At 35.1% G+C, this 17,451-nt stretch overlaps 2 protein-coding genes and 1 long non-coding RNA gene across 4 annotated transcripts; 1 reads left to right on the top strand and 2 right to left on the bottom strand.

Moving 5' to 3' along the window:
- Positions 1–442: 442 nt before the first annotated feature.
- Positions 443–1,611, bottom strand: LOC130716030 (nuclear transcription factor Y subunit B-1-like). Its single transcript, XM_057566202.1, has one exon. The coding sequence runs from the start codon at positions 1,425–1,427 to the stop codon at positions 750–752; it is 678 nt and encodes a 225-aa protein (XP_057422185.1). The 5' UTR covers positions 1,428–1,611; the 3' UTR covers positions 443–749.
- Positions 1,612–6,258: 4,647 nt separating this feature from the next.
- On the top strand, positions 6,259–14,731 carry LOC130714748 (protein ACTIVITY OF BC1 COMPLEX KINASE 8, chloroplastic-like). 2 transcript variants are annotated; one of them, XM_057564696.1, is made up of 20 exons: positions 6,259–6,975; positions 7,158–7,324; positions 8,178–8,298; positions 8,438–8,538; positions 8,813–8,911; positions 9,165–9,275; positions 9,369–9,448; positions 9,578–9,647; positions 10,166–10,239; positions 10,349–10,418; positions 10,522–10,610; positions 11,182–11,306; positions 12,188–12,268; positions 12,349–12,409; positions 12,660–12,714; positions 12,799–12,897; positions 13,013–13,102; positions 13,852–13,911; positions 14,019–14,146; positions 14,281–14,731. In XM_057564696.1, the coding sequence occupies exons 1-19, from the start codon at positions 6,393–6,395 to the stop codon at positions 14,133–14,135; spliced, it is 2,253 nt and encodes a 750-aa protein (XP_057420679.1). In that variant the 5' UTR covers positions 6,259–6,392; the 3' UTR covers positions 14,136–14,146; positions 14,281–14,731. The 2 variants fall into 2 exon arrangements, with proteins under 2 accessions (XP_057420679.1, XP_057420678.1); XM_057564695.1 differs by having other exon boundaries at positions 14,269–14,731.
- LOC130714750 (uncharacterized) lies at positions 14,605–15,865 on the bottom strand. The gene is made up of 2 exons (XR_009011404.1): positions 15,697–15,865; positions 14,605–15,430 (listed from the first exon to the last, which is right to left on the bottom strand). It is a non-coding gene; the product is annotated as an uncharacterized LOC130714750 (long non-coding RNA).
- Between the last annotated feature and the right edge of the window lie 1,586 nt (positions 15,866–17,451).

Raw genomic sequence — 17,451 nt, 5'->3', positions numbered from 1 at the left:
CTCTACTTTGTTAATGTTAAGAATCAATTTAAGAATTGTATTTTGATAATGATAATAATGATGATTAGCTAAATGAATAAACCTTAACGCAAACACAGGTCTATAGTTCATGCAGCTGGTCAATAATTAATGCACCTTCTAACACGAATTCAGGTGAATTAGTAAATCCCATGAACTATTTACCCCATCAACAACAAGAATTGATCATAGATTCTTTTTTTGGGTGAAATTCCATTTTTTGGTAAAAAGAATTGATCATAGATTCATAGATAACTGCAAGCTATTAATTATTAACCCAAACTATATGAAAGATGAATTACTCCTCCAATTTGATTTCTTATAATAAGGACGAAATGAAGTATGTCACAGGATAAAAGCTACATAATAATTTAGTAACTAATAGAAACAGTTGCATTCAGCAACTAATTAATTTGTAATTTAATTAATATATCCTCCAAGTGACTGAAATATATCATTAGATTTAGGTATTCAAACTGACTCTTTCCCTGATCTATAACAATTTAGCAATGATATATATTTAGAAAAAAAAAACAATATAGACACCATTTCTCTCTCTATCCATTACATCTCTTTACTATTATTTTTCATGTTGTGTGTCTGTCTAGTGTCCCCGGTGTATGGATGTCCACATATCATTACTCAATCATCCAACAAAGATACATCCATAATGAAAATATTATTTTACTATATAATGATGAAGGAACTTTATGCTATCATGGCACATTGATCTACCATTGAACCCTATATGGCATCATTCTATTACCACTTGCATCTTGATCACCACTGGCCACACTTTGAGCAATTGCCCTGTTCATTGAACTAATTTCACTATAGCCTCTGATATTATTCCCTCCAATCTCTTGGAAGCTAGTAGTCTTTGGGGCTAGTTGTTGAGACCCAACAGAAGAAGAACTATAGAATCCACCACCACCATTGAAGCTAGTTGCAAAGTCCACAGAAGAATGAAGCATTTTGTTGTTGATTTCAACTACCCCTGCATCATCATGATCCTCTGGTTTAGCTACAGAACAGTTATTACTCTTCTCTCCCTCAGTTTCTCTGTAGCTGTTGAGGTACCCTTTCAAGGGTCCAACATAGTTCTCAAATCCAAGGGTTGTCATGGCCCAGAGAAGATCATCACCGTTGATTGTCTTCCTCTTTTCCCTCTGACACTTGTCAGAGGCTTCACCAGTGATGAAGCTTATGAACTCAGAGACACATTCCTGCACTGTTTCCTTTGCTTCCTTTGAGATTTTTGCATTGGCTGGGAGTGCTTTCTTCATGATTCTGCTCACGTTGGCTATGGGGAGGAACCTGTCTTGCTCTTTTGAGTTGGAACCGTCTGAGATGTTCCCTGATGTAGGACTTCCCACAGGGCTGGTTTGGTTGTTTCTCTTCCCTGTCATGGTGAAGAAAGAATAAGATTCTGTTTTTGCAGTGAGTGCAAGTGTAGAAGCAGGGGTGTGTGTGAATTGTGATGGTTGGTTTAGGTGTTGTTTTGGTGTGGTATTTAATGAGGAAAAGCAGAAGAAAAGTGCTTTGATGTGGAATATTGGATGAAAGCAAAGGGTGGTGAAGAAGATCACCAATGATGGTCTTTATATATCAATTGGCAGGATCCTCAATTGGTCATACTCATAAATTAAGTAGAAAAAATTAAAGTAAATAAGAAGTACTTTTATTGACCATGTACAACTTCAAAATTTAAACAATTCTGATTTTTAAACTTCCTGATATAGTACTTCCACCAAACACCTCATTTTCTCTTCTCCATCTTTCTTATTACATTATATTACGTCCTCACATAGTATATCATAAAAATAATGCTAAATATTATGAAAAGTCTCAGCCCGAAACTTAACGAAACATCCACATATCTGCGACACACTTTCAACATAGATATTTTGTGAGATTTTTAACCGCCACAAATTGTATAATTTAATACACACAATTTTGTGCTCTTGAAAACTGCAACAAAACTATATGTCACAAGTGTGTCACAAATCAAAGGACGTGTAAGTATCGCCATAAACAACTTTAATTGGTTATAAAATTCGTTTGTTTGTTTATTGCCTATTATGTGCATTTTTAGATACATGATGAAAAATAACTGTAAAATCAAAATCATGGTAAACAAAACAACTTCTATTAAAATTTATGATTGTTCACTATAATTTTTTACATTGATCTTTCATCTATTCTTTCACTCTCTTTTTCTTCCTTTCTCATATTTCTTATTTTGGGTAGCTAATTAGGCTACATCCCATTAGGATAACTAAACATCTTTCAAATTTAATTCAGATAACACCTTGTATCAGAAGTATGTGTTTAATTATACCAATTTGTAAGACCAGCCTCATATTGAAAAGAAAAAAAAAATTAAAATAACAAATAGTAAGGGTCGGCAATGTTGTTAAAATAAATGTCATTCTGGAATCCAATGTCAAATTGGTCTTGTGAGATATTATTATTATACAGATTAAATCAAACACATTGGAGGGACAGAAGAGAAGAGGCAGGAAAGTTCAAAGTTCAAGTTGGAACTTATTCATGGTTGTAGTGCAGTGGATTAAGTTCAAAGTAAGGTGTGGCAAAATATTTTCGTATATATCCCCCATGGAGCATCTTTGCTGTGGTACTTATAGGAAAAAGAGAAAAAGCTTTCCAGATAGACCAAGAACTACATTTCAAAACAGCCACTGTTCAAAATTTCAAGCTATAATGATGAGAGAATGATTATCGAAATGATAAAGATTCCTGAACAGTTGAGACACCGACCGACAACTGCAGTTTGTGGTGGTTTCTTACTAGCTACTATAAATTGAAGAGTTTAAAAAGAAAAAGAAATTGTAAGTGTATAATGTCTTATAAAAAGTTGTTGTACACAAATCGTCATTCTTACAAAAAATAGTTTACTAGAAGACCGGAAACAAGATCTTCTATTCTAAAACTCTATCTCATTAAAAAATATATAAATTAGACAATTGTAAACTTACATAGTAATTTTAATTGATGCGTCAAAATTTTATTGGTTGAACATGAGACATGCATTTTGGGATATAAGATTTCATTTGCAAAACAAACACTTCCATTAATTGATGTTGGCTTTTAATTAGTTTGGAATTCTTAATCACACCCCATAACATGAATTATTCGTACTAGTGTGTTATTTTTGTACGGCTTTTAAAAAAGGGCTAAAAAAAGATGAAACACTGGTATATATGCTTCACTTTGCAATTTGCTTTTGTGTTGCTTTGTCTCACTGAGATTCTCTTATATTGCTGGAGAGTGGAGAGTATAGGCATCTCAACCCTCAGTCCAAATTTTCTTCTTTTCCACTTGACTTGTTCTTGAAACAAAGCAAATACTATGCTAATGTTCAACCACATTAGGGAAATTGAAAAATAATATGTTGTTAAGTAGAAACATTTAGCTTTTGAATTTTCCCCTATAGAATATGGCTTAAACTGGCTTGGTTCTTTGATCAGTTCCTACCTGTCAAGTCTCACCACACCAGGATTCTGAGGAAAAAATTTCAGCACCTCACAAGAGAAAAAGAGCTACCCAGCAGGCTTCTGACACATGGAACATTTTGAAAACTAGCACTAAAAATATACATTGAACCGGCTCTTACCTAGTGTGCTAGTTATTTTTTAATTAGAGCTGCAAGCTGCACATACAAAATTCAATTATTGAATGAGACTTGAAAAATGGTTAAGTGCATTATACTAACACATTAAGCAACATTTGACAAAGTTGGAAATTTTGGAGTCAAAACCATAATTATACAACATACAGGGGTGTGATTAAACACATAAAATATGATACATAGGCACATATAAAAAGAGGAAAGTTTATCAACATATGGATTGTGAAAGCCTTAGGAAATAATTGTTGGCACAAGGAGATTTATGGTCAAAATAAGAAAATTATTTAAATTCTGGTTCAGATGAGCTTATGTACGTAAAATTTTAATTATATATCTTCAAGTGAAGTACATGTATTTATGATGAATTTTTGTTGAACTCACGCCGATTTAGATTTGTTATTGTGTTAAAATATTGTTTCTCAATTAATGCGTTAAGATGTGTGTTTCCTGTTTACGTAAATAGGAAACCAAAGAGGCACTAATTAAAGTGACACTAGTGTTTCATGCTACTTACAGTTGTATGTTAATGTTTTCAAGGGGGATTATTTATCAGCAATATCAGATTTTAAGATTCTGTTTTATAGCTGTTCGCCAATTTCAGGTTTCTTATTCTTTTACCATAAGTATCTTGATTTCTTTTGGTAAACTTGTATGCTAGTTGTACTTCTGTTTTGAACCTTCCTTCAACTAAGAATAGGTTAGTTGTCAATTTAATGCTATGCATCATCCAGCTAGTGCACCTGATTTAATCACACTCTTGCATGCAGGTAAGTTAAAAAGATAAATCCAAATTTTTTGCCTATATATGTTTAGTTATAAAATTAAGTTGTTCATAGAACGCGTTTGATTCTATGGATGCATGAGAGTCTCAGAAGAAAAACTATAAATATAGTTTCTAAAATTATCGTGCTTTAAATTGTGTGTATAACGTCAATCCAAACACGTTAATAATATAGTTCTAGCTAGTTTGGTGAACTGTGTACATTATAATTAAGCTTGAGTTTGATTCAGTTATGTGAGGTCTGAAAACATTTGCTTGCGTTTGTTGATGGCTAAATCCGTGAAGTGAGATTACATCATGATTGATCCTGTATTAATATTGTATATATACTTATAGTATTGGCTTGTGCTTATGCTTGTAGCTGCAGGATTATTGACAACTGAATAAAACAATTTGAAGATATTACCCTATGGTTTGTTTAGTTATATAAGCATTTGAGGACCATACCATAAAAAATACTATAAGCATTTGAGGATTTGCTAGTCAATTAGCCGGCTTTCAGAGACAGCTAGAAAGTCAGATAACATCACAATCAGAGCTCATAAACATGGTGTAGATTATTGGAGCTCAGAGCCTCAGCAGGCCATGCATATTAGTCATGAGATTCTCTTGGAATTTTTATATTTGAAAAATGTCATGTCTGTTTGTTTCTTTAATTTTCATATTCTACTGTGATGATGGTAGGTATCAGTATCAATAGCATGAGCCTCTTCTCCACCCTCCACCATTCTCAACAAGCACTAGTCCTAATGAAGCCATCACTCATTTCTGTTTGCATTTTGTCACATTATTTTCTAAGATCTAATAATTAGATGCATAAGATGCCAGAATTGGTAGTATAGTTATAAGCGTTAGTGGATACTTTTTAGATGATTTTTGACATAAAAAATAAAAATTTGCCTAAAATACCCCTTAAGTGACTTGGAGCACTATTGGAAGTTCAATTTTTCCAAAATTTAAAATTTTGTGCAACCTCCATAATTATATCGATTTTGCACATTTGGAAGGATATAAAAATTTAGCTTCCAAAAGTTTAAAGTTCCAGAAATGCAAAACAAATACACCCTTGGTGACTAAATTTGTTGTTATGGAAGTTCATCTTATAAAAGTGTATTTGTTTTGCACTTTAAAAAATTGAACTTCAAGAACTCAAAAATTTAGCAAGTTCAAGTTATAAAAGTGCAGTAGAACCATCTCCAAATCGCTACACAGTGGAAAAAGAAAAACTGAAAATATTAAAAATTGATGAATTTCGATTAAATCGATTCTGTTTTTAATTCATGTGTTGAAAACCAAACCCATCTAAACCAAACCGAAATTACTTAATAGTATGCCTCTCTTGAAGTGGTAGCAAGTTCCAATCCATATTTATCATTTTATAAGGAGTATTGAATTGAATAGCCTCCAAATTAGTTTTCTCTTTCAATCTCATGATTGTATGCCTTAATTTGTCAAACCTTGTCTAAAATAAAAAATATTTGTGTAATGCAACAAAGTAGACACAAAAGCGGGCATTGTGGATCGGGCTCATGCTTGGGCTTAAATATTAAATTGTCCGAGGCCCATTAAAATGTCAACATTTTCAGACCAAAAAAATAAAAATAAAAATCTCAAAACTCAAGAGCCACGTCATCGTAAAGCGTACGAAAATAACTTCCACGCCAGCCAAGTACTTTCACTTTGTGGCTCACAACAACTCGCGTAAACCCCCACCCAACCAATCACAATCTTCGAAAACCCTCACGCCGCATCATATCTCGCCACGTGTCCTCCTTATCAGTTATTTCCCTCTTCTCTCTTTGTCTTCACTTCACTTCTTCATTCAACTCTTTCTCAACCTCGATTCTCACGCGCCATGAAAACTAGGGTTCAAGCTTGATCTTCATCTTCTTCTTCTTCTTCTTCCCCTCTCTCTCTCTCTCTCTCTCTCTCTCTCTCTCAATGGCTTCTTCATCTTCCTTACTCTTACGACCGGAGCTCAGGTTTCTTCCTCCGCAAATCACCCCCAAACGGCGCCGTTTCTCCCTCACCGGATTTTGCCCATGCTACTCCGTTTCCAGGCACAATGTCTCTCTTCGCATGCGAATCCGCGCTGTCAAGGAAGAAGGTGCTGCAGTGGTTGACTTGGCGGAGAGAGCGAGCGATGTCAAATGGACTGGAAACGGTGCTGCTACTTCTGCTGCTGCACGAGGTAGCACTAATGGCTCTGTCAGAGGTTACGACTTGAATGGAAGCTTGGTGAAGTATGGGAGTGGGAATGGGAATGGAGCTGCGGCGGTGGCGGGAGGAGATTTTTCTGCTGAAGCGTCGAGCAAGAGGAAGAGGAGGTTGGAGGAGATTGGTAAAGAAGATGCGTGGTTTAAACAAAGTAAGGAACCGCAGGTTGAGGTGGCGGTTGCGCCTGGAGGTCGTTGGAGCAGGTTCAAGACTTACTCCACTATACAGAGAACGTTGGAGATTTGGGGATTTGTCATCACATTTGTCTTCAAGTCTTGGCTGGATAGTAAGAAGTTTTCGTATAGAGGTTTGTCTATTTCATGAATGAATGAAATTTGAATGAGATTCTACAATTTGATACAATTAAGCATGTTCTAATATTGTTCTTGGAATTGTGATCAATTAATCATGAAGTGTCTTTTATTGTGTTGGATAGTCTCAATATGGTAACTGTTTGTTTTTCATTTGATTCAAATATATTATTTGCAGGAGGAATGACTGAGGAAAAGCAAAAATTGAGGCGAAAGGCCCTTGCCAAGTGGCTGAAGGAAAGCATTCTAAGATTAGGTCCTACGTTTATCAAGATCGGACAACAATTCTCCACGAGAGTGGACATTCTTCCTCAAGAATACGTTGACCAGTTGTCAGAACTTCAGGTGAAATTCGACTTCTAAACAACCCTTGCAATCTTATTCCTTGCAAGATTATTTCCCTGCATGGAGATATTTACTATCTAGAATTTGCTTCAGTTGTGTGTCACCTTTCTTATCCAATTTGTTATTAATGGTATTTATGGTTTCATTGGAAAAATAGGGAAGTTTCTCTGAATTTCAGATTTGTTCATTAGTTTCTTTATTTGTTGTCTGGCTTTCTATATTGGCATTCTAATAGTAACTCATTTGCATTCTATTATTGTCTTCTTTTTTTCCTCATAGAATAGGTAATTATCATTTAGAGTTGACTACTTCAACCTCTTTTGGTGGTCTTACTATACAGGTCATCTAATTGTTGAAAAGGAAAATGAAAAACATCGGAAAATTGATAGAAGTGATACCTATTTGATTTTTATTGCTAATGCTCTGAGAAAATTTATTCATTACTTGCATTCATGAACCCCAAGGAAGATGTTAATCCCTGAGGCTTTTAATGTGAAATTTATTAAGTATTTTTTGGTAATTGAGTGCCTATATTTTCTTACCAAATTCATTTTGATTTACATACAAATGTTGGAATTAGTTACACATTAGAATTAAACTTTCATTTTGTAAGGTTGGATAGGAGCATTGTTACCCTTGTATTATTAAGTAATTAGTTGTACATCTTGCTTATCTAGTTTGGCATCAATTAGTGCTGTTTGATGATGTTAATAGGACTGAGAATATCTGACTTTAAGTTAAGAAAGCTGATGAAAAAGTAATCTTGACCCAAGGAATAGCTGAAAGCTTAAGTCAAGAAGAGAAAAAGATATTAAGGTTGTATTTCGCCTAACTAATTTTTTTTTGGGTTTAGGATCAAGTTCCTCCATTTCCCTCAAAGACTGCTATAGCTATTGTTGAGGAAGAGCTTGGAGCTCCTTTAGCTAGCGTCTTTGATCAGTTTGAGTATGAACCAATAGCAGCTGCAAGTCTTGGTAATTAATATTTTACTCTGCATGTATATTTAATTAAAAATGTACAATCAGAGAGAGACATCCGATCAGATGTACCTTTGTTTTAGGTGTAATATTTGATTTGATGAAACGAATAATGAAATATTTTCCCCCTATGCAGGCCAGGTTCATCGTGCGAGATTAAAGGGAGAGGAGGTTGTTGTCAAAGTGCAAAGGCCTGGTCTCAAGAGTCTTTTTGATATTGATCTTAAAAACCTGAGGGTCAGTCTTATAAGCATTTTGTGTCATGCTTTACACTTTCGACCATGTGCACACATGTGATATTACTTCGAGATAAATCCATTTGTTTCTCCTTAATTTATCCCCTTATTTTTAGGAACCTGTCAAGATTGACAAGTCTTCAAAATTTGAACTTCCTTTCCTTTTTTTTTACAAAAAATCCTTGCATGAAGATGATTAGTAATAGGACTTCCAGCCTGTGAAGCTTGCAGTTGCAGCATTTCATGAAACACTGATACTTTGGTTTCCCCTCCAGGTTATTGCTGAATATCTTCAAAAAGTTGATCCTAAATCAGATGGTGCAAAGAGGGATTGGGTTGCTATTTATGATGAATGTGCCTCTGTTTTATATCAGGTGATGATATTATGAAAAATTGCTCCATTCTTACGTTAATTGACATCAACTGAAGAAAGTCATATTGGTGTGATTCTGTTGTTGTGAATTCAATATGAAGATTGTATATGAACACTACTCGTTTAGAGTTTGATATGTTCAGGTGCATGGAATGGGGTCAAGAGGCTGCGGGCTCTGCTCTGTACAATTGCATGTGTTTTCTGCACATCCTCAACTTTATTCTGTTAATGTAACATGAATTAACAATTTTCAGGAGATTGACTACACCAAGGAAGCTGCTAATGCAGAACTATTTGCAAGTAACTTTAAGAATATGGATTATGTCAAAGTCCCTTCGATTTATTGGGACTATACAACACCACAGGTTTAACCTCCATTGCTCATAGATATAGCAATTGTACATCTTTTACTTATATATTTCCTATTTATCTGTAATTTAAGTATTTTTCTAATGCAGATTCTGACAATGGAGTATGTTCCAGGGATTAAAATAAACAAAATACAAGCTTTAGATCAGCTAGGTGTTGACAGGAAAAGGTTAATAGAATCTGTTTTTCTGCGCGGAAAATCATTATTGCCATGTTACCTTTTACTTTTGTGAATCTCAGTAAATGAGAATGGCATCTAAAATTCAAATTAATACAATATTTGCTCTATCTTCTACAGGTTAGGGAGATATGCTGTTGAGTCTTACTTGGAGCAGATTCTATCACATGGTTTCTTCCATGCTGACCCTGTGCGTTGTTGTTTTATAACTTAGTAGTTTTTGAGTTCTCTCTCTCTCTTTCGATGATTCTTTGGAATTATCTAGCTGGTTTTTTTTTTTTATAGGCAAATGTTAGTTGTTAGAAATGTTAGTAAATTAATCCCTCCTCCGGGTTCGAAAAAATTTGTAGTGAAGCCTACTATGTTATGTTTGTTGAAACTGAACGAATTCTGAATAATTGATTGATAAAAGATAAAATACTTACCCATGTTTATGGTAATGGATAGACTCCTAATTCCTGTTAAATAAGGAAACTAATAATACTCCTAATCCTAATTAAATAAGGAAACAAATTAATCTTAGCACTAATATAAATTGCCTTAATTACTCTAAGATAAAACTAACATATAAGATACTTTAAGTTATGATTAATATATTAAACTGTGTTAAATGAGGAATAATAGATTCTCGTATTTCATGATTATTATAAGGAAGTTCAATTTGATGCTTCTTCTTGCCTATTATTAATTTATACATTATTCATGCAGCATCCTGGAAATATTGCAGTTGATGATGTCAATGGTGGAAGATTGATCTTTTATGATTTTGGAATGATGGGAAGGTATGTACGTTATATTTCTGTATATTTAAAATATGACTTTACAAATCAAACATTTTAAGCTTGATGAGATAATTGCCTGTTCAATCATGATTGGTGTTGAACCTTACAGTATCAGTCAAAATATCCGAGAAGGTTTACTTGAAACTTTTTATGGAGTTTATGAGAAGGATCCAGATAAGGTAAAGTAACTTTTTCTTTTGGTGTCCCTTAAGGTCATAAAATATGACTATTCCTTTCTCTATTCTAAATTACTTACCAAATGAAGCTTGTGCATTGATTTAGGTCCTTCAAGCAATGATTCAAATGGGCGTTCTTGTCCCAACTGGAGATATGACTGCCGTTAGACGAACAGCACAGTTCTTCCTCAATAGGTAGTTTATTGAGTTTAGTAGGAATACATCAAAAGTAGAAACACCTCCAGTGACTCCACCATATGTAAAGAGGATGCTTAAAAACACTTAACAAGTGTTCTAAAAAGGATACTCTAATATTAGTAAAGGAAATTTTAGTGAAATGATTGGGGTTTGTGCAGATTAGTTATGTTAGGATTAGGAATATTGTGATGTTAATGTTGGCTCATGTGGTGGGATCAAACCATGTCAAACTGTCAAAGGCCTTTTAGGTTTGATTCTTGTTGGTTTCATTGCCAAGTAATCTTTATTTACCACTATGGGTTATGAGCAATCCTTGAGGATTATAGCATGCCTTGACCTTGAAATGAATCAACCTCCCATCCTCTAAACTTCTTTCACCAAAAGAAAAAGACATATATATTTATTTGAAATGTGTTACTGCACATTTCTGACTAGTCGTCGATACTTTAGGTTTATAATATATTTTTCTGCCCTCAAATCTTATGGTCTATGATTACTTATCTATACTGATTTGTGTAGCTATCCACCGCAACTATGAACTTGACCTGTTTATTTTTCTTTTCTATAGTTTTGAAGAGCGTCTGGTTGCACAAAGGAGAGAGAGAGAGTTGGCTGCAGCTGAACTGGGATTCAAAAAGCCACTAAGCAAAGAGGAAAAAGTAATGAAGAAGAAAGAACGTCTGGCTGCTATTGGTAAGTCTAGTAGTGTGTCTTTAGGTTTAGATTATTTAGACGTATGCATGCAAGTGCTCAATATTTATTGTAGATGAAGTTAGCCGTATGTGAAGATGAAAATAGATAAGTTTTACTATTCTAGGGAAGAATATATCGTTGGCTATTGGTTATTATTTTATGTAGTAGCTTTCTAAGTGGATGAAAACTGTTTAATTCCATAATATGATTTTTTAATTTACGTTGCTTTTCCTGATTGGTTAAAATGATTCAGTCCACGAAGTTTGACATGACCAGCCCAGTGTTATCAAATAGCGGCTATAGCGGCGCTATGCCGCTATAGCGTAGCGGATTTTTGGCTAATCGCGACGCCCGCTATTGCCCGCTAGTTCCGCTATTCGCCGCCAAATAGCGGCCGAAATAGCGGATTTTTGGCTCACCGCGATCGCGATTTGATAACACTGGACCAGCCTCAACTAAAAGATTATGCACTGCATCAGAACTTCCAGTACTTCAACTTATTAGTCGTTGCATTGTATTTGTATCAGTACTTTTTTAGTTGGACGGAATGGATCATTCTCATTCCCAATTTTAGTGAGGTAATTGGAATGGAAATTTAGATATTACAGAAGTGATGGAATCCCATTCCATCTCACCAGCATGAGTTGAAAACGGCCTATCCCATCTGGCCTACATGTATAATAGGGGTCAGGGGAGTCACCATCCAATTCCTATTCATAGCAAATGAAACATTGGAACACAAATTTCTTTCGCTCCCATTCTCATTCTCGTCTGTTCAAAAATCATTTCATCAAGTCAAACATGAATTAGTTCAATAACAGTACGATAACAGTATTCCACACAGAGGCTTATATGACTCCTTGCTCTCATCCTTTAAACAGGTGAAGATTTATTATCCATTGCAGCAGACCAGCCCTTCCGGTTTCCTGCGACATTCACATTTGTTGTTAGAGCCTTCTCAGGTAAACTTCTGACTTTAATGTGTTACTCCGCATATTCTTTGCAAGTGACTGCAAAATCACAGGCTAATTTGTTATTGCAGTGTTAGATGGCATTGGAAAGGGCCTTGACGCCCGTTTTGATATTACTGAGATTGCCAAACCGTGAGCACCACCTTCATAGTTTATAATTTATAAAAATACTTTAAAAATATTGGAGTATTTGAACCTTCTACTTCTAGCTAATATAATTGGGACACCTTTGCCCAGCGGAGCTGGTGCTTTTGCTTAGTTTTGTTTACCTGTCTGTTTCTATTTCTTGGCCTTGCAGGTCTCCAACGTACCAAAATGTGATTAAAGTTTTAAAGTTGTTTGTTATGCATATCTAACGCAACTATCTTTCCTGGCCTTGTAGTTATGCCCTGGAGTTGCTGAAATTCCGTGAGGCAGGAGTTGAAGTTGTCCTAAAGGCAGTCACAAACTTGTTCTACTGTGCTTTAATTCAGTCCAAGTATTATGATTTCCTTTCTCATATCCTTATTCTAAATGTACAGGACTTCAGAAAGAGATGGGACAGACAATCTCAAGCATTTTATAACTTATTTAGACAGGCTGATAGGGTTGAAAAGCTTGCCAACATTATTGAAAGATTGGTCTGTATTCGATTTTCACTAATTTGAGTCAATTAGTTGATTTGTATCATTTGTTTGTTCAGTATTTCTTTTTGGTATTCTAGATCTCATCTTGCTGAACTTCATTTCTCCACAGGAGCAAGGTGATCTAAAGCTCAGAGTACGGACTTTGGAATCTGAGAGGGCATTCCAACGTATTGCCACTGTGCAGAAAACAATACTGAATGTGAGTGAAGCTGGCCCTAGCTTGTTAAATTATAAATTTATTTGTTTCTTAGGATTTGGTTCATGTCTGTTTAAAAGCCTGTAAATGTTCATATATTTGTCATTTTTGGACTATGCATGGCTTCAAACTAATTTTGACAAGTAACTGTTGGTTGCTGACTGTGAATCACGCATGTAATGGCAACAACTCATTAAATTATAGAAATTAAAATGGACACCTTTGCTACTTCATGTGCTACAATTAGTCAACTTACCTACCTTTACATGATTGTACTTATCTTTTTATCAACTTTAAAAAATAAAAACAAAATTGGGACATTTGTGAGTCTTAGAATTCGAGGTAAGCCTAACTCTACCCAAAAGCTAGCTTAGAGGAGAGGGTTGTTCTACCCATGATAAACACTTATTTGGCCAATCTCTAGTCAATGTGAGACTTCTAAATAGTGAGTGACCTCGCATGCAGGTGTATGCTCATATGTTGCATATGCTATGAATCAACTTTCTTTAATTTCCACATTACAAATCTTGTATTTTTAATTTCTTTAAATAAATTATGAGTGAACGATGGGCATGTATAATTGTATATAGTTAGTCGACTCTTTACAAAAGTGCATGCCATGCATTTTTGTATTGTAAACCACATGCATGTTTCTTATATATAGTTTGTGTTATTTATGTATGAGACAAATGGTGAGAAAAACTGTTGGGCTAATAATGCATATTCATGTTGCCTTTTTTGTCTACTAACAGACAGTAGCTGCTGGAAGCCTAATAAACCTTGCAACAGTTCTGTATCTCAATTCAATCAGGGTAAGCTGTTCCCATTCCACTTGTCTTTCTTGTGGTGATTATCAAGTCAATTAATTTCTTATCTGGTGGTATTTACTCATTCATCAATCACGTATTATATTTTTCAGGTTCCTGCCACTATAGCTTATTTCTTTTGTGCAATCTTTGGTTTTCAAGTTCTCTTTGGCATTTTCAAGATCAAGAAGTTAGATGAACGGGAACGGTTGATTACAGGGACAGCATAAGCAACTACTAGGTGAATGTTGCTGATTTACCTAGTCACTTACATGATTGAGATACAATTATAGTTTAGCTATTGAACACAATTTTGTGGTTCTTGACATCCCCCATATACTTATTCCTTTTGTTTTACTTAAGCCCATTTTGCAGATTTTGGATTGACATGTAACTCACGTTGAAGTCATGGTTACGAGTCAACTTCCAGAGCATAAAAAAGCATAAGAAGCTCAAGTATAGCTGCCTAACATCTTGAAAGACATGAGAATGTGCAAGAACTTTCAACTGGCAAGCATGCTGGAGGCTTCTTCTGTTCATTTGATTACTTTGCTTGAAGGATCAGGCCCTGAGGTAGCCAATTGGCTAGCCACATTTTTGCCATTGATTATATTCTCCAATAACAGTACATCATGTTTTTCTTAACCTCATCGGGTTTAGTAAATATTGTAGGAGTTAGTATAGGGCTTATTGTTGAAACTTGAAAGTACCACAATGTATGATGCAGCTTCCAATAAATTTGGCAGGGGGAAGCCTTGCTTGTAACTGACGTACATAAATTTGTCCAATGAAAATGCAAATGTAAGTATCTTGTATTTATCATCAATATGTTGTATTCAAAATGGTCATCTCTTGACTTGGTTTTTGTGGTTGAATTTGGATCTTATTCAAAATGATATCAAAATCTATCTTAAATTTCATATTAGACCAACACAAATGTCTTAAGAATCAGCATGATCTCATGGGGTATGTAAAGATGTCATATTACATTAAAAAATAATCCCACATTTACAAAGGATTGTGCAATATCTGAAGCTAACTTATTAACTTGATCTAAGCCCAACTGATAGTCGTAATTTGATATTTTGTTTTAGGTAAGAGAAAAAGTAAATCAAATATTACAACTTCTCCACTAAATACAACAAGTTTTCTGCTATCTAAGAAGGAGAATGAATCCAAGATGAGAAAAAATTGTGGAGGACACTCATAATTAATCTTTGTCCTTGTGCCTTGTGGTCATAGGATGAGAAGAGCTATCTGATGATGTTAGTGATCTCATGAAAATATGCAGTTTATATACAGATCATTTTCAATCATCAATCTAACTTGTTTCAGACAAGCTGAAGATCACCATAAGTTCATAACTATTACATCATATCATCGAGTAAAGGAATAAGCAAAACCATGTCATCTAAGGTAAAGAGTTGGTATAAACATAGTCTTCATGCTCAAACATTACAGACTCTTCCAATCCCCCACTTCTTTCCTTGCATCCACCCTTTTGCTTTTCGCAGTTACCTCTTCTCTGCATAATAAAAAAAACCTATTAGTTCACAAGCTTTTAACTATTCCAAATCGCATCCCATTGCATAATTTCTCCAAAATATTAAGTGTGTGTTTGTTTTGGCGCCGGTGTAAACATAAACATGATTTCACATATCCAAAATATTAGCTGAGAAGTTAGAATTTGACAGGTTAACAAATATCTATGCACACACTGAAACAGTAAATGAAAAAAAAGTATCAAGAGATCTAGTGGATATAGAGACTGAGAGTGAGATTCAAACTTACAGTAGGGGCAGAACTTCCAGTAGCCACAACTTCTTTGTTGATAAATGATCGACCTCCTTGAACAACATGTATCATCACATTGAAGGTAAATACTAGAAAGAGAAACAGAGCAGGTATAAAGAGTCTCATTGTGTTGTATGATTGATTTATGTGTGTTTGTGTAGTGTGGCAAATTAAGTAGAAAGGATTAGCTAGTTTCACTTATATAACAAAATTTATGAGGTATCAAAAATTGACCCGACAGCATTGACAAGATGTTGAGTGAGACATGATATTATTTAGGCTTAAATACTCTGTAGGTCCCTGAAATTGTACCCCGTATTAAAATAAGTCCCTGAATTTTTATTTTCCGATTCCGGGTCCCTAGAAAAATTTGTTTGATCAAAATAAGTCCTTACGCCGGAAAAGACAGTGGTTGCCTCCTTATTGTTTCCACAAACCATGAAATAACATGTTTAAAACACTCCTAGACCTTCATATATCTGATCTGGGCGAAGAAATCGCAAGAAACAAAGCCGGCGACCCAGCCCAGAAGCTCCATAAATTTCGGCGAGAAGAAATCAACTTGCGACTGACCTTTTCTCTTCAACTGTGACGACCCAGCCCACGAGACCACCACCACTGAGTTCCTGAGGACGAGACGAAGCCGGCCTAACACCCTGGTCGTAGCGCCGCCATGACCGCCGTCGTCAACCACCGTCTTCTCCGGCGTAGGGACTTATTCTGATTAAAAAAACAATTCCAGGGATTCGGAATCGGAAAAAAAATTTTCAAGGACTTATTTTGATACGGGGTACAATTTCAGGGACCCCTAGAGTATTTAAGCCTATTATTTATTGTTATCATTTCATATTGAATCAAGAGTGTTCAGCAATATTCTTTGACCTGTCTCCGGATTCCTCAGCAATAAAGCTCGATCCTCAAGAGCTTGGTTGGATTGTATTGGTGTTTTCTCACTTTAAAAATATGTATAAAGCAAGGCAACAGAGTGGAAGAAGATCCGTGGCAAGTGTAAAGATTTGCCACTTTAAACAATATAAAACTGCAATAATATTTCTTCTACACCCCATTTTCATCCGCAAACAAAGAAATATGAAGTGAAAAGAAGAGAAGAGGGGGAAATGAGAGACAGGGACAGAACTAGAAATGTTAGGTAATGAGGAATTTACACATCAAACAAATTTACTGTCACTTGGGTAGACTGCCTCATTCAAAATTAGTAAAGAAACTTGAGTGAAAATGGAATAAAAAAGAAAGTGAGTATGAAAGAATCAAAACACAATAAAACTGTCAGATGTAGGATATTCACTCTTATTAAAATTTTACATGATTTTCTTACATGAGAATATTATTTTTGTCTGTTTTTATCGATACTAAAAAGTTAAGACTTCATTAATGATAGGTGCACAACTAAACTAGACCAGTTACCTCACCTGCACCACCAATTTTTGTGGAGGAATCGTCTAGCTAGACTATTTTCCAGTGAGGTAAAACCATAAAAATGTAAATCACATTCGGACACTTAAAACAGTCACCCCTCGTTCTTTTCTGCCATATGAAGAAAAATTTCATTATGTAATGAGGTCAGTTGAAGGATGCATACCATGTGTTTGTTGGAATGCCCAGAAGGTACATTGCTTCTTTGAATGCAATCCTGTTAGGCTTTTATCACTATGGTTCACTTCATAAGTTGCCTTGCCTTCTACGTGAGATGAGGCTTTTAAGGGTTCGTCCCGATACACTCACCCCTCTAGC

Source organism: Lotus japonicus, chromosome 4 (assembly GCF_012489685.1).
Source record: "Lotus japonicus ecotype B-129 chromosome 4, LjGifu_v1.2".
NCBI classification, from domain to species: domain Eukaryota; kingdom Viridiplantae; phylum Streptophyta; class Magnoliopsida; order Fabales; family Fabaceae; genus Lotus; species Lotus japonicus.
This window is presented reverse-complemented; position numbering and strand designations above follow the sequence as displayed.

Excerpts from the sequence above, each read along its gene's own strand:
- LOC130714748 (XM_057564696.1), top strand. The coding sequence starts at position 6,393 with ATGGCTTCTTCATCTTCCTTACTCTTACGACCGGAGCTCAGGTTTCTT. Across the intron at positions 7,325-8,177 it reads ACCAGTTGTCAGAACTTCAG|GATCAAGTTCCTCCATTTCC; the intron begins GTGAAATTCGAC and ends TTTTGGGTTTAG. Across the intron at positions 10,419-10,521 it reads ATGAGAAGGATCCAGATAAG|GTCCTTCAAGCAATGATTCA; the intron begins GTAAAGTAACTT and ends GCATTGATTTAG.
- LOC130716030 (XM_057566202.1), bottom strand. The coding sequence starts at position 1,427 with ATGACAGGGAAGAGAAACAACCAAACCAGCCCTGTGGGAAGTCCTACA.